A 24,402-nucleotide genomic window follows, 5' to 3' on the forward strand; every position below is an offset into this window, starting at 1 on the left:
GATCTCATTTCTTAACAACAATTATTGATAATAGAAATGTATTTTCACGTGCGTCGCACGTATCTTTGCCTAGTATATGAAAAAATTCCATTCAAAGAAAACAAAAGAGATGATTTTATCGTCTTTCATATTTATTATTATAAACTACAGAAAACATAAAAATCTAGGGCTCAATCAAAGCGCAATCTTCAACCTTGCCAAATTTGGACTCGATATACATTATATTATACTATTGTACCGACTCAAGTGTTGCATGTTTGTATAATGATTTAGTTGATTTATATTTAAATATAGATCAAAATGTAATTATAAAAAATAGTGAGAGAGCTATACGACCATTTTGATATATTAATTAAAAAATAAATGTAAAAAAAGAAAAAAAAGACCCAAATAAAAATAAAACTTTTAACTTAATACTTGACAATAAAGAGTCTATCCACTGAGTTACAATAGTTTACATCAGAATTTTAGCACTTTATTAGTATATATATTATTATTAAAACCGAACACCAAAAGTTAGTTACTCTAAGTGTCTCAAACTTAATAATATAGTATAAATAGTACATATAATGATCAAAATGTATTTATAAGAAATAATTAGAGAATACATTATAATTTTAATATATGAATAAAAAATAAAGATAAAAAATATCAAAGTATGAATTGAACCTACAGCTTGAAGTTTAAGAAACAAAAATTCTATACGCTAAGCTAAATGTGACTTGCATTAAAATTTAACACTTTATTATAAATATAATTATTAAAACAGATCATGATACTAAAAATAAGTTATTATAAATGTCTCAAATATAATAATATAGATTATATTTACCTTTAAAAACCTTGGAGTGGTAGCAACCCAAATATTATTTTCATGAAAATTTCACTGATCAATCTTGTTATCTATATAAATATATAATAATCGATATTGAACATGTCTAAAATATTTTATAACTCGTGTCTAAACAAAAAGTTATTGTCAACATATTGACATTTCCATTCTTTAATAAAAACTTTTATCCATCCTAGGCCCGTATTTTGTGGTGAATTGTCACGTTTGCCCGCCCAACCTTGTCTTTATCTTGCTTCCTTCACTTTCATTGATTTTATATTCTCCCGATATTACTTTTTTAATCCTCCGATTATTATTAAGACTTTTCTTTTCGATCCTTGACTACGCGACTCACTTTATTTAAAATTGCTGGTTTGACCTACAATCTTTATTGTTTTTACAATTTCCAAAATATTACCAAGATTAATATGCCAAAGTAGCAACACATTTTAGTCCCAAATATCAGATAATACCGATCCAAAAATATCTGAATAAAGAAAAATGAAAATAACATAAAGAAATTATTAAATTTACAAGCAAACTAAACAAATACAAGACCAAATGGGCAAATTTTCCACCTCATTTTTTATTTATTTTTCATAATACTCCACAAATTAATTATGTCTCCTTGGTTCTTGCGGCAGTACTTCGTCGGCACAAACAGTTTTTTTTTTTTTTCTTTATCGTATTTAACTCGGTGCTTCACAAGCGAACAGTAGGCACAGTGTTCCATTAATTAAAATATTCTCTCTCTCTATTACTCACTGTTTAGTCCATCCTGCAAAGGGTTGAACAAGAAGAAGTCGAAAAGTTAGAGGAGCAAAAAAGTGCTGAAAGCATGCCTTTGCTGGATTTTCTTGCTTCATTTTTTCCGTAAAAGTAAGGATTGTGAAAGCCCGTTTCTTGTTACTGCCTTTTTTTTTTTCATTTTCTGGTTCCATGAGTGTGTGTCGTGTGTGCGAAGCAGGAAAAGTAAACCATGTTACCGGAAGGAACGATAATCTAGCTATTTCGACAACGAAAGGCAGAGTCTTTTTTAAGTTTAATATCACATTGTGTTCTTGTTAAAAGAATTTCAATTCTTTGAAGCTTAACGTTGATGTGATCCACCTTTGCAGCTGGTGTATTTGTACTTCTCAAGTCTATCCGCTGTCCTCCAGCCCCAAACTCATAAACTATTATGCTCCAATAAATTGATCGTTATGAAATGTTTTACAAATTTACAGATATAGATGTCCGCTGCCTGCTATCCAGTTACATATCCTGTAAGAATCTGTGTGTGTGTGGTGACCAGAAGATAGAGTTGATATATATAGTTTAGAACTAAGTGAAAATTGCCTCTTGTTGTTGATGATTTTTGCTAGCTATCCATAGAGTCAGTAGATAGATGGTATTCTCCGTAGCTAGAGTTGGAATTTTGTATTCTTGAAGCATTTAGGTGATGCCTTCTAACTGTTAGTGAAATTATGTATTAGGATATATTTTGCTTGAAATTGTGAAGATTTTGAAGCAATGTGGACTACATTTGATCTCAACTGAAAGTCATGAAGAATCCACAGTCATTTAGGAACTCAGGTGCCTATACGAGCCCTGGAACGCCAGATTATGGTGATGGTAATGTGGGAGGAACACTTAAAAGCTGGCATTCAGAGCGAATACCATTTCCAACAAATAGTAACCGGAGTCATATTAATGCTGCTGCTTTGATGCCCTTTAATAGTGGGCGTGCTTTGCCTTCGAAATGGGATGATGCTGAGAGATGGATCACGAGCCCAATTTCTGGTAATGCTTCTTGCAAGACCTCATTAGGGCAGTCTCAAAGGCGACAAAAATCTAAGAGTGGACCTCAGGATCTTGGGTACTTCTCGAACTATTCTCCCATTGTGCCCGTGCTTGAAGGTGGGAATGTGAGGAATTACACAGCAAATTCGCCGCTTACAACTGGAGTGTTGGTCCCAGATGGGTTCCATGTTCATTATGATGGTGGGATTTTCGAAAAATCAAATTTTTTGTATGCAGAAAATAGTATGACTTGGAATAGTAGCGTGCCTGGATTGTCAGATTTGCTTAGTGAAACTTCAGTGCCAAGCTCTCAAGGTATATATGGAGTCGTTCTTTCCATTAGTTTTGTGACTTCTATACATATTGAACTTCTCATGCATTTACCTAATTCCCATGTCTTTTGATTGTTATCTAGGCTTGCCGCTTATCAATTGCCAGTTTCAGTGTTTGAGGGTTTTCTATAATTTAAAAACCTGGGTAGTTTCTCTGCTCTAGATGTATATAATGAGCCCCATTCTTAATTTTGATTTTGTTAGTTCACAATAAATCAAATCTCCCTAAATTGGAGTCGAACCTTAACTATCCTCAATAGCCAAACCTACCATTTAACATCTGTTTAGTTTGCGAAATGAATTACTTGATTTTTCTTCCACTGCACTTAAGGTAGGTTAATACTACTTAATAACTAATTTTTTTGTTGAATCGAACAACAGATTATAAACTTGACAGCACCAAGGGCGAAGAAGCATTGGTTTCGCGGACTGTTTCACGGAGGGATATGGCAACTCAAATGAGCCCAGAGGGAAGTTCTCATTCATCTTCCAAGGGGCGGTTGTCGTTCTCTGCCTTAACTTCTGGAATCTCTACTTTCTTGATTCCGGACAGGAGTACTCCTGCAGCTAAAGATGAAATCAGGGATGTTCAGGTGGACAAAGGCACGACTACATTGAGGCACTCAAAAAAACAAGTAATGAGAAAATTGAAATACTCGACCAATGTTGACGACTTGCCTTTGCCTTGGAGTATCGCAGAGGCGTCAAGAAACACATCGAGGTATGCTTTGTTTGTTAGTGAATAAAATGAAGGTAAAAAGTATTACCCGCCAATGTTGGTCAGCAATAATTTGTCAGGACATGGTTGTCTTATCAAAATATAAGCTTGGGTTGTTATGTAGTAGATTTGAGTTGTTGCTGCAGAGAGCTTAAAAATTGTGAAAACTCGTGGCTATCCTCAATGGAAGTATTAGTTAAATTCTAATAGAATATATAATGAAAGCTGCAATGGTGTATTTTTCGGATGTGAAAGGTTACAAAAGAGAACCACTTCCTTAAAAATTTGTAATTAGTATGTATCTGTGGTGTTTATCCAGATTGCAAAGAGAGGAAGCCAAGATCACAGCTTGGGAGAACTTGCAGAAGGCAAAAGCGGAGGCAGCTATTCAGAAACTCGAGGTATTGTGTAACCACCTGGTTATTAAACACAATATATTTGTTTGTACTACTGCATCAAAAAGATGCAAAAAATGGTGATTTTACAGGCCACTTGTATCAACTCATGTATGTACAGTTTTAATACCATAACTTTCGTGATGACATAGTCGTACTGTTACATGTATGCATTCATCACTTATGGAATACATAACCTATCTATTCAGAGCAGAAAAATAAATGGGGCCATTTATGGGATATTGACTCCATCTTCCTTTTCTTTTCAGATGAATCTTGAAAAGAAGAGATCAAAATCGATGGACAAAATCTTTGACAAACTCAGAGCTGCACAGATGAAAGCTCAAGCTGTGAGACATTTACCCTCAGAAAATAATGCAACACGAGCTACTCACAGGTCGCGTAAAGGGATCTCCTTCGTTAAATATTTTGAGACGTGCTCTTTTTGCCATCACTGTGTCTGCCGTGAAAGCTAGTTTGATCTGGCGTTAATTTATTGATGTACTTTTAAGTGTGAGATTATATATACTCTTCCTTCCAGCATAACAGTATGTAAATTTTGTCTCTGTTGTGGTTTCAATTTTATCTTAAATTCGCTGGTGAAGCAATCTTGACAAAATGGATACAAACTAAACTTCAGCTGCAGTACTTTGTTTCTAAAGTGCTAATGAACTCAAAAACCTGAAAAGGATGTGAGCTATATTGCAATTGATTTTGCACATATTGCATAAATTTGATAAAACGATAATGCGGATATGTTATATATATATATATTTTTATTATTAAATAATTGAGTCGAATTTCATATGAAGTTTCTTAAAATATGCATGCATGAAACAAAAAACGAAAGAGTAGGTCTCTTGTGAGACGATATCACGAATCTTTATCTGTGAAACGGGTCAATCATACTGAAATGCACAATAAAAATAATACTCTTAGTATTAAAATTAATATCTTTTCATGGATGACCCAAATAAGATATCCGTCTCACAAATAACGATCCGTGAGACGGTCTCACACAAGTTTTTATCAAAACGAAAAGGGCTTGTTTCCAATTTGTATCTTTTGGTTAAAATCGTTTAATTTGATTAATAGGTACGGATAATTTAGTGGACAGTATTTTGAAGTTAAAAAAATTAGCCCAGCCGCCGCAGCTCGTTGTCGTGAAGGAGAGGTCAAATAAATAGTAAATGTCGAATTATTTGACAGAATTATTTATTCTGACTTCAATTATTTGAAATAATTTATGACCAAAAAAAAATGCCATAATTTGTACAGGTTCAAGCTACTTTAAAGAAACCCCCGTAAGCTTCTTTTATTGGGTCCAACTTTTAATCGGGATATCGTGATTGAATTGTTAAAGTGACAGACTGCGGGGATTGATTCAACGAAAGGGGCGGCGGTGTAATAGTCAGTTTGGTTCATGATGTTATTTCTCAAGCATCATTCATTAACTAATTAACCAACTTTGTTCTTCCCTATCCTCCTTTCTTTTCCTTAATTTATTATATAAATTTATATTATTAAAATTAACTAATACTACTGCTACATACCTATAATTTATTAGGTACAAAATGATATTTCAAATGTTAATATCTTTTATGCGAAGAAATATTATATATCGAGAAATCACGTTAGCATATTAAACGGCTAAAAATCGCAAAGTTATGACCGACCTTTTGTTACATCTAAAACATTAAGAACGTGCAAACATGTGAATGCTTATGTTGTACTCACATAGACATGCAAATATTACCACTATCTGGACGGTTGAATGACCCACCCGCTCTAAATTCAATTGCACCCACTCCTTTTTTTTTTCTTCTTCTTATTATTATTACCCGTTTCAAATTTATAATTTAAGGACGATAAATGGATCGTTTCAAAATATTACGAGGATTTTCACACACTAACATGCTTGATTACTATTCATATATTCAAATACACAACAAGGAGCCACGAGTGATGTCCGAGTCGGTGGAATATGTGAACATTTAATCAATGATCATGAGTTTTATTCTCCTACTACCAAGAGTACTTTCTCGAACGAGCATGTCGGTTTACTTGAGCAACGTGATTTGCAAGCTGTTCCATTAGCCCGAGGGTTTACGCGTTATTAAAAAAAATTATTGACAAGGAACTTGAATATCTCAAATGGAGATGTCGAATTCAATTTTATACAAAGGAATGAGTTCATTACTCCACCCATTTTCTCCCCTGAGTTTCGTGGGGGTAGCGTCAGCATGTTGTCAACAAAACGAGACATTTAATGATGCCTCGAATTTTACAAAGTGAGATAGTCCCCAAGACATGGATAGGTTGGTTTCCCATGTGGTGCGTTCTTTGGTTGGTGTAACATGCAGTAGTCAGCTATGCTTAAGATACTGTTTGTCCATTAGTTAAATATTTTTTTAAATAATCTAGGAAAAATATAATTTAATTCTCTAGTTTCTTCGGTTGTTATTTTTGGAAAAATTTATGAACGGTTAAAAGTAAAAATCTATGGCAAAAATATCAAATTCATAAAATATATTAAATTACACACTTTTATAAAATTTTCACTACTCAATTATGTTTTTCTTCACGGATTGAGAGACCTATTTACCAAATTTTTTTAGAAATAATCCAAAAATAAATACATCATTATGTACATCATCACAGACTAATTTTCAATATTTAAAATTCTTATTTTCAACACTCAATCTCTTATTTTCGAACCAATTATATAGCCTCATGTTGTGATACTTTTTGATGAGTTGGTTCCGAGATGTTGGATTTTGTCTCCGCCATCTATTTTATAATAATAATATAATAGTTGGTTTTTTTTTTTTTTTTGGGTGATGATCACAATCAATCTTATGGACTTGGGTGAGATGCATCAAATTTGGCGCAGACAGCCTTCAATTGTCCAATATATACGAGTTTTATACTATTGTTTTGTGAACACCCCAATAATCCAATAATTTATCATTTTGACACTTTGGTAAACCAAGCATGTGGAAAGACGTGGTGATATTAGAAGATCGTGAAGAACGGAATTGAAATGAAAATGAAATCCTTCATTATTTTGTAAAAATACCTACAAATATCTGATAATATTCTGATAAAATCGATATTACTTAAAATTATTTAAAATTCTCATAAGAAATGACAGGTCAATTTTAGTTCCCCAAAAATGATGAAGTCAACACAACATAGATATGCTTTAAATTTCGAACTAAAAAATTAATAGATAAGGGGTTTTTAGAGGTCAACATTAGCCTCCGCCGTCAGGGTAGATTAGATGGTGATTTTTTCAAGTCAAAATAAAAATATTAACTAGAGAGCTTCGCAACCGATCCTCATAATTTGGACCATATTTCGAAAATAAGGATGTGTGAAGGAATCAAATGTGTCAAGTTGCGTGTGTCCCAATGGTTGACTGCTAATTTTATGCATGCAAGTTATGGATATGCCCATATTATTCTATTACGTAGGCCTCGAGAGGCCAAAGTTAATTCTTCTAAACTCTTATATATCTTAAATAAATATATACATATAGTTTCTTTACGAATATAAATTTGGCAAAAATATTAATTTTTATTGTGAATATCGGTATGGTTGATCCGTCTCACAGATAAAAAATCGTGAGACTGTCTCACTAAGTTGTTCATTTTGTAAATGGATGAACTCGAGGTGTTTAATATAAAATCATTTTTTAAAATTTAAATATAATGAATTTTAGAATTACCAACCACACGAAGAAAGACGCCACTTGCCTATATTCCAAACCTAATCAATCCTTAATATAAAAAGATAAGTATGAAAGTCGGTTCTAATTGACTTCCCTTTTAACTCATCTCGTACATATAATATTAGTTCATATCAAAATTCAAATTTAACATTATCGCTTCTCTAGCCATTTTTAAAGAAAAATCTTGGGAGACTCGATTTGAACAAATCCATTCAAATTAAAAGTCAAGTTTTAATTATAACATAACTTTCTAATGTGAACCCTGACCACACCAAATACGAACCCATAATCGCACTGACTTTGACTTTAATTGGATAATGGATTACTTAAATCATAACATTGATTTTTTACATAATAAAATTATATCTCTAAATTATAAAAATATTCTAATCAATCAAATATAGCAGAAAAATAAAATCATATCATATTTAACAACTATTTTAAGATTTTTCATAATCTGCACTTAGTTGATATATATCTGGTGCAGCGAAAGGAAGTTTTCATTCATACAATTTTTTAATTACAAAAAAACGTGAGACGGTCTCACATGTCAATATTATGAGACGAATATTTTATTTAAGTCACTCATAAAAATTATTATTTTTTGTTGTAAATGTAGACATGATTGACTCGTCTCGCGAATAAATATCGGTGATATCATACTATTAGAGAACTAATTAACACTTTGAAACTGATAATTCTTGATTTTTAAAAAAAAAAAAATCTCCGTTTTCAATTAAAAAAAAATTTAAAATAAGATCTTTATAGAGATTATTAACAATGGTCAACCATACAAACCACGTTTCCTAAACTAGGGTCCGCTATTTAGGGTTCCCGCGAAGTATCCTTCACGACCACGTGCTTCTTATTTTTAAAGTTTATACAAATCAACTCCAAGATTCTCTTATATAAATACAACAGAAGTCATAAATTTCTCAAACTCGAGACCACTTCTCTTGCTTCTCCCCTTTTTTCAATAGTTTAAAGAAAGTTAAGTTCTTGATTGAGAATTGAGAAATGGACATGGATTGGATTCGCGGTGAGAAATTGGGTCATGGAAGCTTCGCCATGGTGAATTTAGCAGTGCCCAGAAGCCAGAGTTCTTCTCAGACCCCTCCGCTGATGGCGGTGAAATCATGTGGGGTTTTGCATTCTTCTTCACTGATGAACGAGAAGTTGATTTTGGATGATCTTAAAGATTGCCCACAAATTATCAGTTGTTTCGGAGGAAGTTTTTCGTGTGAAAATGGCGAGAGATTGTATAATTTGATGTTGGAGTACGCTCCCGGCGGCACGTTGGCTGATAAAATGAAGAACTCCGATAATCAGAGGCTTCCGGAATCCGAAGTTGTGGGATACACCAAAGCTTTGCTGAAAGGTCTTCACTATATTCACAAGTTTGGTTATGTTCACTGTGATTTAAAGCTTCAGAACATTCTCTTATGCCCGAACGGCAGAGTAAAGATTGCGGATTTTGGTTTATCGAAGCGGGCCGGGAAAGGGAATTCTCCTGGGTGCGAATTCAGAGGTACGCCGATGTACATGTCGCCGGAGACTGTCACAGGCGGAGAACAGGGGGCCCCTGCGGATGTGTGGGCACTGGGGTGTGTCGTAGCGGAGATGTTGACAGGAAATCCGGTGTGGCGGTGTTCCAACCTGGCGGAGGTGCTAATGAAAATCGGCGACGGCGAAGAGGTGCCAGAGATTCCCGGGAGATTATCGGAAGAAGGAAAAGATTTTCTTGGAAAGTGCTTCGTGAAGGATCCAAGCAAAAGATGGACGGCTGAGATGCTCCTAGATCACCCCTTCGTCTCCAACGATCAATATTTTGATGATCTAGCTTCTCCGTTGAAAGACAGGCAAGGGTATAAAATGACCGTCTCACCATCTCCAAGATGCCCATTCGATTTCCCTGATTGGGAATCACCTACGACGTGTTCAATTACATCTTTCCCCACCCCGGAATATTCTCCTCAACCGGCCCTTTACTTCTCCAATTTGACGAGTATGCAGTCACCATCTAGCCCTTGGGACCGGATGCGGCAGCTAATGAGCCATCAAAGTCCCTATTGGTCTGTCTCGGATGATTGGATCACCATCCGGTGATGGAACGCACAATTGTTCCATTTATATTAGACTTCATACAAGGGCTTCTTTCTCTTGGAATCAAGCCACAGATTGTATTGATTGTACAGAACTAAAAGAAGATTTATACCACATTCATTTCAATGTTCTCCCAATATTAACTATGTTGGTACTCTGTTTTCTAAGCTCATACTTTGATATTTCTTCAACACATGCATATTTTATTTCGACAATCGCAACATAAGCTAAATATATATATATATATATATATATATATATTTTAACTAAATGGGGTTCTTAATTTATTTGAAATTGATGGGAGCAAAATATTAATGGAGTAAATTTTGTTTTATTTGTAAAAATATTTAATCCATGAATTCGTTGCTTCAAAATTCGAATCCTCCGTATATATCTCATGTCTGTTGGGATATTATAGTAGTAGTTTTCTTTGGGAATAGGAGAGTATGTATGGTGGCGGTGGATATGTTAGGCAACAGTTCTGATAATTAAGGACCATTGGGCACAGCCCTAGTTTTGTGATTTGCCAAGAATCTGGCCTTTCTGCTGCAATGTCTCAACTTGCAACCACCTTTAAATTCAGGATCAAAGTCGCGCATAACAAAGTAAAATAAGTCCCAAATCCACATCCCAAGTACAACCTACATTGCCCACCAATTCGGGAAATTGAGAAAAAACCTAGTCAACAGATTGTGAGTTAGGCGAGTCAACTAGCTTTTTTTTAAATATACCTTAGCTGAGACCGAACCCAAAAGAATAATGGTCATGTCACGTCACAGTCCAAGGCAGGGGACAGTGATATTACATCACAACCATTATAAAATCAATCTGCCTGTTGGTAATATTGAATTTAATTGTACCAAAAGAATAAATAGTAATGCATAAACCACGACATGTTACAAGTTGTGGTAGGGATGAACTATTACGCAAGTTGGTATATGCCACTAATCTAGCACTTGCAATTGGGGTATGGATGCTGCTAGATACACCCAAACCTCCCTGAATCAGACATTCTTTTTAAACAACTTTGAAATTTTGGACAAGTCTTTAGGTAATCTTCTCACAATTTATGGGACAAAACTCTAAAATATCTTAATCATACTCATGTTACTGTATTTGTTTTTTTTTTTTTAATTCGAATTTAAATCAGTGTTTTGAAAAGCTCGAGCTTAAGCGTGTTTAAGCTTGAAGCTCGACAAAAACGCTCCGCTTCGGAAAAAAGCAAAAAAAAAAAAAACAATTAAATTGTAGTTTGACCGAATTAAGCGTAATTAACACATTTAATTAAGTGTGGTTAAGCACAATTAATCACATTTATTTATTTTTAGTTTTTTTTTATTTTGAAGGTATGCCTTTTTATTTTAAAATAATAAATTAGGTTTATAATTTAGATGTTTATTTTTTAATTATGATTAAACATGTCTGGTAATGATTTGACAAATATTTAGCATTTTTTAATGTGATCTAGTTGCAAAAACAAATAAAGATTGCAAGTTTGAGATTTTTATGCTTTTATAAATATGAGAATTAATGCATCATACTTAAATTTATCATATTTATCTATTATTTTATCTCTTTATTGGTTTGAGATAATTACAATTACACTAAAAATAAAAAATATTTTTTCAAGCTTAAGCATGTGCTAATTTCGCCTAAGCTTAAAAAGCTTGGAGCTCGACATCCGCGCTTCGGACACTTCACGCTTTCTAGAACCTTGCTTTAAATAACTTTATGATCAAAATATATGTTTCTGTACCGTGTACCGCATGTGTAGTATTTATTAATGGTATTCAGAAAGCCGTTAAATTTATATTCAGAAAACTTTATAACATAATTCAGATTGCAAAGTACAATTTTAAAAATAATTCAAATATATTTATAACGGCATGCTAAATGAATTTTCGAGAAAACATGTTTTTTTTTTTCTTTTGGATTTTGTAGACAGAGACATCCAAACCATCGATAATGACCGACAGACTAGTCAACTTCTTTTTGTTGCAAATGTTCTTGTTCTTGCATGTTATGCATGTAGACAAACATCTTAATCTATTTATTAAAATGATTGGTAATGTGTGTGTGTGAATATATATATATATATAAATCATCAATTTCAAATATATTATTTATGAATAATAGTTTTTAAATATTTTTAAGTTTCAGACTCCTATAATTTATACATATATTTTTAAATGTAACGCTCTCAAATATTTATATTTATACTACGAAAAGAATGACATATTTAACCAAAAATATCTACATCCATCCCCAAATGAACTAGTTTTTCTTTTTTCTTTTTTTCACTTGAAATTGTTGATAATTATTATATTCGTAAAAAGAATCGATAATCCTTAAAACATAAAAGTGCTCATTAAAACATGCACGTTAATGCGAGAAACAGATCTAACATCTAAACATCAGCCTAATTTATTGTTCAAATTTATAATATTTCATGTTACGCATTCTTGTACTCCAAATTGATAATTTAATAACATACTCTGCTCAATACATTCATATAAATTTGGGCTTCGACAACATATACATGACTTTTAATGTTGTCAAAGAAGTTTCATATTATTTTCAAGCTCCTTAAAATATTTATAAGATGTGTTGAAACTTAGAAAATGTCTATGTAATATTTTGATGGGTTCTAGTTCAAATATTGAATTCAGGACTTAGTGAAGTGTAATTAATCCAGAGTTTTGATCATTTTTAATGAATTTTTCAAATGATAGACTTTTATGGATTTGATAGGTTTTTATTGACTTTTACAGAATCTCACATATTTATAAACATATTTATGTGGATTTATGTAGATTTTTTTGCAAAATTTTATAAATTTTTGTGAAAATTTTTTATTATAGGATTTTATAAATTTTGTACTTAATTATAACATATTTTTTTAATTTATTTGAATCAATAATTAATTGACATATATAATAAATTCAGTTTGAAATAATTTTTCAGTATTTATATTAATAAATAAATTTATTCATTTAAAAATTAAATCATTTAATCTATACATGTGTATATATATGGGTTTATGTGCATGTTTGTAAATTTTTTAAAATATATCAATTGATTAATCTATAACCTTGTTTTTGAATTGAAAATATACATGTGGAAAAAATATTATTTAGCATTGTGTGGATATAATTTTGTATATAAATAACGTAGCTTACATATTAATTGAAAATGCTAAAAAGAATTTAAAAAATCATGGTTTTTGCGAGGCTATTCAATTATTACAAATTAAGCGACATTTTTTGGATCATCTTTTATTATTATTGAATATTATATTAATTTGTATAAATCATGAATAAAAAAATCACAAAATCAATTTTAGAATTCAAAATTTCCTATGATATTAAAATAAAAAAATTATTAAATGAACAATAAGCCAAAAATTGAAATTTTTGAAAAAGAAAAGATGAAAATATATATAGATATACACTTTGAAAATTCGACAGAGGTGATAAAGATAGATGAGAGGATAGAAGATAAGAATAGAGGAGATGCGAAGCGACAGAGACAGAAATAAATAACTTGTGTATGAGTTATATATTTTAAAAATTCATCCAAATATTTGGGTTGAACCAAATATAATTTTGAGTGTGTCTCAGTGTGAGACCGTCTCACGGATCTTAGAATATTAAATTATAACAAGAAAATTTGACAAGATAAAAAGGATAAAATGGTTTTGTAAAAAATAAAATAAAGAATTTAGAATATTAAAAAAAACCAATTTTTTTAAAAAAATTAGAATATAAAAAAAGCCAAAAAAATTATATATATAGAAAATGGGTTGTGACTAGGGATGACAATGGGCTGGGGCGGGTTTGCCATCCCCATCCCCGAATTTCATCCCCACCCTCATACCCGTCCCAATCCCCGCTTTTTCAGGTTCGGGGAATTTCGGGGATCAACTTCACATCCCCGTCCCCATCCCCGTTTCAAAAATAATAATATGGCAACACGATGACGAATTCGAAGATTTTTCGAACCAAAACTTATTATTATCTATTATTATTAGAGATAATATTAATATTAATATCAATATCAATATTAATAATAATAAGATTATTAATATTTTAAAAAATAATAAGATTATTAATATTTTAAAAAATATTTTATTATTGATATTATTTTCGAGGCGGGTTCAGGGATTTCGGGGATGGGGATAGTAATCTCATACCCGCCCCGAATTACATCGGGGATTTTTTTAAATCCCCAAACCCGAACCCAAACCCGAAAAAATCGGGGATCCCCATCCCCGTTTCGGACTTTTCCCGCGGGACCCCAAACCCACGAGGAAAGTTGCCATTCCTAGTTGTGACACCCTTAATACACCAAAAGAGAGAAAACAAAAGACCAAAAAATAAATGAAATAAAAAACCCAAAAAGGAAAATAAAGAATTAAAATATAAAAAACCAATAAAATATTTTTTTTTAAAAAAATGATGTGATGTTGTGTTCTACAGAACTCATGATGCGGTGTTCCTCCCAGCCCACAGTAGAAAAGTGTCAATTTACATGGTTCAGGTCGGATGATGTATGATAGTATTTAAAAGATGTTTGACATTAAACTAGTTTAATACATCTATATTTGTAGCTACAAATTAAATATTAAATGGTGAAAATTTAAGATACAAATATATAATAAGTTTTTTCAAACATACAATATATAAAATTGTAAGTAATATTTATTATTTATATATATATTTTAGAAAACTAAAATTTTCGTGTCACGCTGGGTTGACTCGAAAAAACCTGAATCCGATTACTTTTTTCGGGTCAGATACATGGTCGGGTTATCGGGTCCGGTCAGATTTTGACATTTATAAAAGGATACGTTCCCAAAATCTGTGTGATATAAATTTTAAAAATACATCCAAATCTTTAAGGTGAGTCAGATGCATACAAATTTTTAAGGTGTGCCAAATACATTTTTTGAGAAACTATAGTTGTACGTTAGGTTAATGTTTGTATGTCAATCAATTTCATCAAATTTTTAAAGTTCATTAACTTTTTAATTACTTTAAAATTTCGCAGAATTTTAAAAGTGAAGGTTGAACACCCTTTAACTTTTAAAACTTTACAAAAAGTCTATTTTAAATATAAATAAACTTCTATGCATATTGATTTGTATAATAATAAACCTATAACAACTTTATTATTTTGATTTTCTGAGCGTTGTATAGTAAATTATTAAATAAATATATTACTTGAATTTGATTTGTTATGCAAATGCCTCGTGTGTCTGATCTGCTCTAAAATAAAAGAAAGTGTCGTCGATCCGTTTCTATTATTTCCTGGTCCTCCCAGCATGCCTTTGCATTAGTAAAAGGACAAATTCGAAATTCTGATGAAAAAATATATTACATATATTTCGATTTTTTTTTTAAATCTATTTAGAACAACACAGAGTTTCAATGAGGTTTTATTTTTGACGAAGTAGTACGTGAGCCTAAAGCTAGGAGTGGTGCATTAGAGGGAGTTTTTTACCCATCAAATACAAACATTGGACAAGTGAAGATGATAGAGCTAGTTAATCGATGTAAACGTGCATCACACGTACTTTGTGCTAGTATATATATAATCTTGAATTAATTTAACAAGAATGTAAAACACAAGTGACCACTGACCAGGTCGCAAACTGGAATATTGATCAGTTTGACAAGCAATTAATCTTCTACTACCAATCCTTGCCAAATTTACTGCAACTCTCCAACTGGAGCTTCATTGAGCCACAAAAAATGAATGAAGTCATATAACTTTGCGCTTACACTAACCTGCTCATAACAAAATGCTATAAACCAGTGAAAAAGCATGAAACAGAAACGACGATATCTAATTTTCCGAGGAGAGTAATATGTGTGATTCGAGGTTGTTACCTTGTAAGGTGTCGGATTCAATCTTCGCATGTGGTCTGGTCGCATCTGTTCCAGTTGTTTCATACACTGTTCTCTAATCTGTTTAATTGGTAGCAACTCTTCTCTATCTTTTCCTGCATATTTGTTTCCACACAGAAACTGGTCATATTATATACATCATGACAAATGGACAGATTGGGTTAGGTTTCTTCGTGAAACAACATGAGTTTATGCCAAACACCATGGCCAAGAGGGACAGAGAAGAGACAGACTAAGGGATCGATTTTCCAGTTTCCGTTCTCCAGCCCAAAACTATCATTTATGCATCATGTACACATTAAAGTGACCGGCAGATTAGTGCAACTTGGAATTGAAAAGCTGCAGAAATGAGATTACGAAGGACTCTCTATTTCTAGTAAATCTTGTGCCTAGGCCCGTAAGGAAATTCAACTTCAAAAAGGCCATGAATGATTCACGACTAGGACAATATTAGGTCTAGTACTAGAGCCGATGAGAGAAGCATGCCAACAATGCAAGACGACCATTATCAGGGATTCTAGAAATCTCTCCAAGTATCTGTTCCCCTTCCTCCGTCGTTCGTTTTTTCCTGGAGCCTACCCAGCTCGATTTTGGAAAATTACCTGATACAACTTAGCGGATAATAACACTAGCAGAAAGCACAGATTTTTCAACTTCACGCATGGTGAATTCCCTTGGAATTGCCTTTTGTGATATGTTGTTGGGCAAATAAACTAGAATTACTTGATGTTCATTAATTTATTTTTTCTCAAATATCACTAGGCCGTCTCTTTCAACACATGCGTCCATGAATACTTATTGAACTAAAGTTGCAATGATGGAATGAAATTGCCATGCACGTGCAAAAGCAGGGCAACTCCATTGAGATGAGAGTGTTGTAGCAGATGTAAATCAAGAAACTAGAAAATCTTACCTGATCTGCCAGGCCAAAAGCACTTCATTAGCTCCTCTACACGCTGTGGAACAACATATGCTCTCTTGGATTCAGTAAATGGATGGCGACATAAAATTCGTTCACCCACCTGCATATCGAAAAGGATAAATCTATAATCCAACTTCTTTCAGGATAACTGACACAACTCCAAACAGATTTTTCTTTTTTTTTTTCACCAAACTACTTTTTACAACAACAGTTACCAGCACTAATGTTACTAATATTGTTAAACATTGACAAGAAATATAGAGAGTAACCATAATTTTTTAAAAGAAAAGGTGGAAATTTTGAAGAATAATACCTTTGGAGGCGGTTCATTTTCCTTTGTCATAATGTCGACAAGAGGGTAACCTTCTTTCCCATACAATCTGTAGCATCGTTTTTTGCATGGGATGGAGACCTGAAACCAAAGGATTGCGAAAAATTGTCCACAATAAAAGCATCACAAAATATCACATGAACCAATCAAACCTTTGAAATGTCTTCCGAAATTTTGATGCGAGGCTGGTTGTTTATTTCAACCAGCTTGAAAACAACACCAAGAGCAGGTTGAGCATAGCAAGTAACCAAATGAGTGCCAATTCCAAATAAATCAACTTCGTGACCCTGGGGAAAAGAGAAATATTGGAAAAGCGAAATATGTAAAAGCTCTACAAATTTTATTGTCGGTCTCCTTCACCTGTTTGTTTAAAGCATCTATAGTTTCTTCATTAAGATCATTACTGGCTGTGATTGTAACTTTTCCAAAATTTGGCACTCTTAATTCCTTCTCGATGGCCTGAAAGATCAATCTAGATTCACGAGAAAGGTAGGCAAGATCACCAGAATCCAATCGGATACCTAGTGCCTTGTATCTACAAAAAAATTTAAAAATGAAGGTATTAAAATGAAAACAGATCCATGGCCTGATAAGCCCAGTAGTATTAGCTTGGGGGACTCCAACGAAATATTATCATTTAGATGTCCTGATCGGTCTGTCATCAAGGTGAACCCAAATGGAGACACAGTTCATTATACATGACTGCAGTCACAGAGTTAAAATACAGGAAAAAGGATTAGCCTCTTGGACGTACCCCAAATCATTTAGAGCAAGAGCAACTGCACAAAAATTAGGAATACCACTTTTCATAACCTGTTCAAAACATCGAATTGCTCAAAATAAACATCAATGTATGCAGAGAGAAAAAAGTGAAATGGAGATGGAAATTGCATGTTCCAATAAAAAATCCAAAATTTACATAATAAAAACCTCAAGGAGAAAGAACAAAAATACAGCGGATATAGGAGGAATTCCAAGAAAAACTGGTATTGATTATCGAATTTTCAAGTCACTTTATCTCATGATGTTCAATTTTGATTAAAATGTTTGCCGCTAAATTTGTATGGCAGAGGTCTCATAATACATCCGTTGGGTAGCCTTGAGTTGATGTCAAGTCAAATACAGCAGAGTGACCATCATTACTCATAAGAACTTCTGTAATAGTTGTAAAACTGATTTTTTTGCAACTTATTCATATGATAGAATCGTTTTTTTTTTATGAAATTAATACATAAATCAAACATTCAACAAGAATTGGGTGGTCCTAGTAAAATGCAAGCTCCTAACACAAAAAATTAATGCAACAGGTTTTGTTGCACAAATAGCCTGAATGGTTGTGGAGATACTTACATCATATGTGTCGACGAGGGCCACAAAGTTTTTGGGAAAGGCAAGCGCATATGAGGTGAAAGCAGCTAACTCACTTCGATTTGTTTCAAAAAAAATTCCACCTAATATATGTGACCGCTGTACAAAGAAAACATCAAATCAGTGAACATAATAACTCAGCCTATAACCGATCCTCCACAGCTTGAGCTGTTAACTGAATTGAGTACAAGACAGTGTTATGGCCCCTCCGATACATAAAAGCGTGATGGATTTTTCAACAGTGAAACCTTGGAGGATACCTAAACTAAAATTCTGATTCCGTCCCCAAGATAAGTTATGGCATAATAAGCAACAATTGTACATGATATCTGTAACAACATTTCGAGACCAATTTTTCAGGATTTTTAACTCCCACAGTTCCAGCAGAGTAAATCAATCCCCAGGTGGCTGAAGCTGTATTGTATCAGCTTCATGCATGGTCAGAGAACTTACTTTCATGCCATGCCATACAATATTGATGGTAAGAGTCAAAATGTCACTTTGGGCGTGTTCATTATGAGCTTATTTGCACAGAGGTTATAAAGATTTAAAATCGTTTGGTGAAGATGGACAAGGTCAGTGGATCTATGAGTTTTTTCATATTAACAAAATGCAGAGAGGTAAAGACATGGACATGGACGCAGATTCAATATTGAGTAAAGAAAAAATAAAGCATATAGCAAAGAAACAAGGAGAAATCCACTGCACCTTTAGTTTATTTAACCACGCTTGCGCTAAACTAACAAAATCTTGGACATACATTTGAGCCATCGTAGCTATGGAGTGATTTCTTGGAGATCTCATCAGGACTCTGCCGTTACTTGATTCAGTCAAATGACAGATGTAATTGTGCTAGGAGCACAGAGCCAAAACAAGTTTAAATAGCCATAACAGATTACCAATCTTTGAGGTGTAGATGAGGGTTCACAGAAAATGCATTTGCACGAGAAGATCTTTTAAAAAATGGCATAAAAAGCATTTTCTTTAAGTCAACAAAATGTAAGTGAATTATTTTCTCTATTACATTCGAATATTAAAGCAGTTTATGCTTTTATTATTCGAAAAAATTAATGTATGGTTTCTGTATCGAAATTGATTCTAAATGCACATGGCTCAGAGAAGAGTGAATTGCTAGAACGTGAGTGACACATAATACGATAAAACAAAGCTGCTCTTCCAAATATTGAGTATGATGCTTAGTATATTGCACAACCAAAGGAAAAATTGTTCCCATATTGTAAATAATCTGGAGTTAACTGTTTCCAGCCAAAACATGAACATTTAAGATGAGTATTTTAGGAATTACCAAAAAGGAGCTGACAAAGGCATGGGAAAGTGTTCCTCTGAGTGGGATTCCATATAATTTTCCAGCAGTAACATTGCTGTTAGAATGCAACAGCAAAAGTAGATTAGCATAATTAATGAGTTCCAGATTTTTTTTAAAGAAAAAAGGCTAAAAGGAGATGTGTTGATTAGTTTAACTAATTAGTTCATGACTATTGCATTTCTGTCTTAAGTTGATGAGAAGGATAGGTACATACTCCACATTTATGCAGTGAGTTTCGAATGGCTGGCTATGGAAGACTATTCAGTAGTAGATGATTCAAACTTAATCATTATGTTTCGGTGGCGCATTATTATTTGACGTATTCAGTAAGTTTATCTCGAGTCCAAGGTCAAGATGAAAACTTATTCCATAGCGTGAAAGATAACTTTTGCCAAATATTTTTAACAAACAGCAAATTATAATGAATAAGAACAAATCACTAGATAGCATCAGATGTTCTGGTTGATATGTCGTGTTGATTTTCACAAACATAATTAGTTTGAACATAAAAACAACAAGTATAACTCAGTGCCTCGGTGCAGGTTTCATTAATAGGTATAATACGCACCGCTAGATGCATTTATCACCTTGAATACATGATCAATGGATGCATATGAATGTTAATAATGGAAATATGAATCAATGTTTTAGTAAAAATCACCTTGTGGCATCAAATCCGCCCATGTAGCAATATTTTGATGCTCCTACGCCACCATCAGGACCCTGCATGAATGTGAGAACTACTAGCATTCCACACTATGACAAAGATCAGCACTTTGAAATGAAACAATTTGGACAATTAATGAAACCTGTGCCCGTCGCAGGCCATATTCAATGAGAAGTTTGGATTTCCCGGCAACAAAACGATGCCTTGCAGCATTTGTAGCAACTAAAGATGCATAGTTTATAAGATTTACAAGTGCGGTTTCGAGCAGTTGAACGACCTTGGAAGGTGAAGGTAATAGATTAGTTAGAAAATTAGGAAAAACCGAACTTGAGAAGATGCTGATTGATGCGATACTAGAATGAATCACAATGTAAATCGAATTTTCACTGAATAAGATTATTTAAAAATAATTGCCTAAAACTTACAGCAACAGGCCCTTCGATCCTCACCAACGGTATTTTTGGAAAAACAACAAATCCTTCCGAAACAGCGTATAGCTCCACATCGGAACAATCTATGTTTCGAAGGTAATCAAAGAATCCAACCTAAAGCAAAACAATGAAAGTCAGACACATCTATACGATAGAGATCATTAAGGAATGTGAGTTTGAATTATAAATTCCATTTCCTAACTAAAGGTCAGAATTTTAGAGAAAGTAAATAGTGATGGAACAGAAGATTCGTTACAACTAAAACTACATGATGCTATACAAAGGAACTTTATGTTGGAGAATCAACATAACATAATGTTACCAAATAGTTAAAACTCAGAGATAAATTCAAGAAAATCGTATACCTCACACGATGGAGGCAAGGATGATCGGATAAAAGAAATGTCATCCTCTGTAAATCTAAAGTTAGCAATTAACTTTATGCACTCTTCTAGGCCAGCAAAAACTGTATATTCACCGCCGAAAGGGTTTCTTCGGAAATACAGGTCAAACCTGAAGAAAAGAATTGATACGAATGAGAACTCTTTGAACACAAAAGAGAGCAAAATTTTGATCTTTTTTTGGGGTTCTTTTCTATCGTGCAAACTCTTCTCAAGAGGTGTTTTTTTGTGATTTAGTAAATAGGAAAGATAAAATTACGAGAGTCTAAATTCAAGATGACAAAAACATATATAAGCATGAACTAAAAACAACACAAATCTGCCGGTTCTTCCACGTCAAATCTCACATATAGTTTTTACAAGAATAATGTTTCCATCTGAAGTTCACACTAGTCCGTCTCGATAAAATGAATTAGTCAATAGCAGAAGAAGAAGAAGAGTATTACACGGCACGTTCCTGGTGCTTGCCGGCTTTCCAGTAAGCGTAGGCCATGGTGAACTGATATAGATCCGTCAACAGAGGCGTCACCATTGGATTGGACGGCCAGTCGACGCCGCCGGCACGCTTGTTTTCCTCATTCGATCCATTCGCCACATACACGGCCGCCGCCGCCATTTTTTGTTACTATCAAGAATAATCCAAAACAATCGAGTATATATATATGCTTTCGACCGTTATAATCGAAGGGTTGTTGAATAACTGAATGAAAATACAATCATCAAAACATATATACAGAGAGACTGTTAGAAATACGAGGAACAACACGAACCGTACACGTCATAACCATTTATACTTTTTTATTTACAAGAGAGAACTTCGACACGTCAGTCGTGAAAGAAATATAGAGTGAGCGAAAAACTCAAGCTACATTGTTATTAAATTGAATAAAAAATACAAAAAAAATATGTTTATACAGCTAGGATAAATACAAAAAGAGTAAAATGATTAATCTAACCTTGAAAGCTAACTATGATATATTCTAACACGTCGTTCGAATATATAGAATATTTGAATGTTTGATTAATTATAAGACAAAAACTTGTGTGAGACGGTTTCACGGATCGTATTTTATTAGACGGATATCTTATTTGGGTCATCCATGAAAAGTATTACTTTTTATGCTAAGAGTATTATTTTTTATTGTGAATATCGATAGGGTTGACCCGTTTCAAAGATAAAGATTCGTGAGATCGTCTCACAAAAGATCTAATCTAATTATAATGTGTTCAATTCATTTTATCATTATTTTTTGTGTGAGTATATTGCACTAGTACGACTAGTAAGATTTGTAGATTAGTACGTTAACCCGGAGATTGTCCGCCAAATGCAAACCGAACCATAACATTGCGGGTTGTAACATGATCTCTTATGTATACGTATGTGCGTGCTTCATAAATATTTAAATTTATTTAATAACAAACCATAAGGTCTCATCCCAAGTACCTATTACCACAACTAAATGAAGTTTTGTTTTATTTTATTTATGTCTGCTGATTATAAATTATCAAGCTAATAAACGAATAATCATAAAATTGTTTAAAGGGTATATATATAAATATATATAGATACGATTTTAAAAAAAATGAGATTCGGATTTTAGAGTTATCAAATCTTAAACGACAATTGGTTCTCATTGTATCCAACTCACTCCAAAAAATTGAAGCTAAATGGGGGCCTGTTAAAGGTGGGCTCTTACCCTACATATTTGGGCCACTGCTGAAATCAACACATGCCTACATCTTTGATCTGTTAACGGGTGTAAAATCTATTCTATCTTATTAAGATTGAGGGCATGATAGTAACCACCTAAGAATGATATCAATTTTTTCTTCCAATTTTATCCTTATATAATACTAATATTACACTTTTGTTTTTTGTTTTTTTTTAAAAAAATTCAACACACACTTTTATTTTTATTTTTTATTTAAAAAATTCTAATATCAATTTAGTCCCTCCATAATTTGTCAAATTTCACTTTAGTCCATCGATAATGATAAAAAAGACTGTACACACATTCATCGCGTGTGCAAAATAACTATTATTATATATGGCGGCCAAATATATTTATATATATATATATATATTATTAAGTTTTAAACATTTAAAGTAACTAATATTTCGTATCATAGTCTGTTTTAATAATTATATAAGCATCAAATTGTATGTTCAATTCCTACTTTGATTTTATATCATTTATTTTTTCTATTTATTTTTAAATCATATATTAAATTACAATTTAGTCATCACTATTTCTTATAATTATATTTTGATTTACATTTAAATATAAATCAAATAAATTATAAAAATATTATACAAGCTATGCGTCGATACACTAATAAATATTATATTTTAGGTTATAATGTCATATATAATATGGTACAACGATACTCCATGTGACCACAAAATCTTACATTCCCTACAAGGACAAAAAAAAAATTTGAAATTAAAAACATTTGGAAGAAAAAAAAATTTGCAAAATCCATTTTTTTGTTTCTTTTGAAGCTTTTCGGTGTATTAAAAAAATTTAAAACTAAATATATATATTTACTATATAATAATAATAATAATAATAATAATAGTAATAAGTGTGGTACAAAGATGGTTATTAGGAGAGAGAGGTGTTTGCGCAGTGTAAAGGTCCCCCGTTTTGACTATTCTTTCCCGTCATCTGTCGTTTTATCTCCTACTAATATTTAACTTTTGCGCACGAAATATTATGTTATGTAAATAATAAATATAATTAATACCCCCGCAAAAAAAATTATAATTAATAAATATTAATATTTTTATAACTATTTAAGATTATTAATATAATATAATAAATATATTTAAATATTATTATAAAAAGTATTATATACTTTTTTTTTATCTCATTTGACATAAAGTTCAAATAACAATAACAATTTTCTATAATAAAATTGAACATATATATATATATATATGCATAAAATATGAAGGTAAAAAAGATAAGATATTACCGTTTTAAAGAAAAATAAATATATAATTACCATCAATTCACTTACCTGGAAGAGCCTTATCAATTTCTATCTCAACATGGATGACAATGAGACGAGTTTGTCATCAACGTCCACGCCTTATCTCCACTTCTTTGAACCCGAACTCACGGAATTCAAATATTTATCATCGTCT

General features: G+C 32.6%; 3 protein-coding genes across 4 annotated transcripts; 2 read left to right on the forward strand and 1 right to left on the reverse strand.

The window, feature by feature from the left end:
• The first annotated feature begins 1,555 nt into the window (after nt 1–1,555).
• LOC142506026 (uncharacterized) lies at nt 1,556–4,663 on the forward strand. 2 transcript variants are annotated; one of them, XM_075619162.1, is made up of 5 exons: nt 1,556–1,711; nt 2,308–2,929; nt 3,328–3,667; nt 3,984–4,065; nt 4,329–4,663. In XM_075619162.1, exons 2-5 carry the CDS (start codon nt 2,377–2,379, stop codon nt 4,533–4,535), a joined length of 1,182 nt encoding a protein of 393 aa, XP_075475277.1. In that variant the 5' UTR covers nt 1,556–1,711; nt 2,308–2,376; the 3' UTR covers nt 4,536–4,663. The 2 variants fall into 2 exon arrangements, with proteins under 2 accessions (XP_075475277.1, XP_075475278.1); XM_075619163.1 differs by lacking the exon at nt 1,556–1,711 and adding an exon at nt 1,946–2,097.
• Nucleotides 4,664–8,698: 4,035 nt separating this feature from the next.
• LOC142506089 (mitogen-activated protein kinase kinase kinase 20-like) lies at nt 8,699–10,050 on the forward strand. Its single transcript, XM_075619236.1, has one exon. The coding sequence runs from the start codon at nt 8,810–8,812 to the stop codon at nt 9,896–9,898; it is 1,089 nt and encodes a 362-aa protein (XP_075475351.1). The 5' UTR covers nt 8,699–8,809; the 3' UTR covers nt 9,899–10,050.
• A 5,306-nt stretch (nt 10,051–15,356) lies between these two features.
• Nucleotides 15,357–21,996, reverse strand: LOC142506168 (nicotinate phosphoribosyltransferase 2-like). Its single transcript, XM_075619331.1, is given in 16 exon segments — nt 15,357–15,684; nt 15,787–15,899; nt 16,718–16,826; nt 17,040–17,138; nt 17,210–17,344; nt 17,418–17,592; nt 17,812–17,870; nt 18,408–18,524; nt 19,134–19,178; nt 19,180–19,236; nt 19,732–19,807; nt 20,414–20,475; nt 20,562–20,696; nt 20,845–20,964; nt 21,216–21,363; nt 21,698–21,996. Coding segments are annotated over 16 exon segments (1,698 nt in total). The 5' UTR covers nt 21,868–21,996; the 3' UTR covers nt 15,357–15,606.
• Between the last annotated feature and the right edge of the window lie 2,406 nt (nt 21,997–24,402).

This window comes from Primulina tabacum, chromosome 10, assembly GCF_025594145.1.
Source record: "Primulina tabacum isolate GXHZ01 chromosome 10, ASM2559414v2, whole genome shotgun sequence".
Classification (NCBI taxonomy): domain Eukaryota; kingdom Viridiplantae; phylum Streptophyta; class Magnoliopsida; order Lamiales; family Gesneriaceae; genus Primulina; species Primulina tabacum.

Coding starts and splice junctions, on each gene's coding strand:
- LOC142506026 (XM_075619162.1), top strand. CDS start 2,377: ATGAAGAATCCACAGTCATTTAGGAACTCAGGTGCCTATACGAGCCCT. Junction 2,930..3,327: donor TTCAGTGCCAAGCTCTCAAG/GTATATATGGAG, acceptor ATCGAACAACAG/ATTATAAACTTGACAGCACC. Junction 3,668..3,983: donor GCGTCAAGAAACACATCGAG/GTATGCTTTGTT, acceptor GTGTTTATCCAG/ATTGCAAAGAGAGGAAGCCA.
- LOC142506089 (XM_075619236.1), top strand. CDS start 8,810: ATGGACATGGATTGGATTCGCGGTGAGAAATTGGGTCATGGAAGCTTC.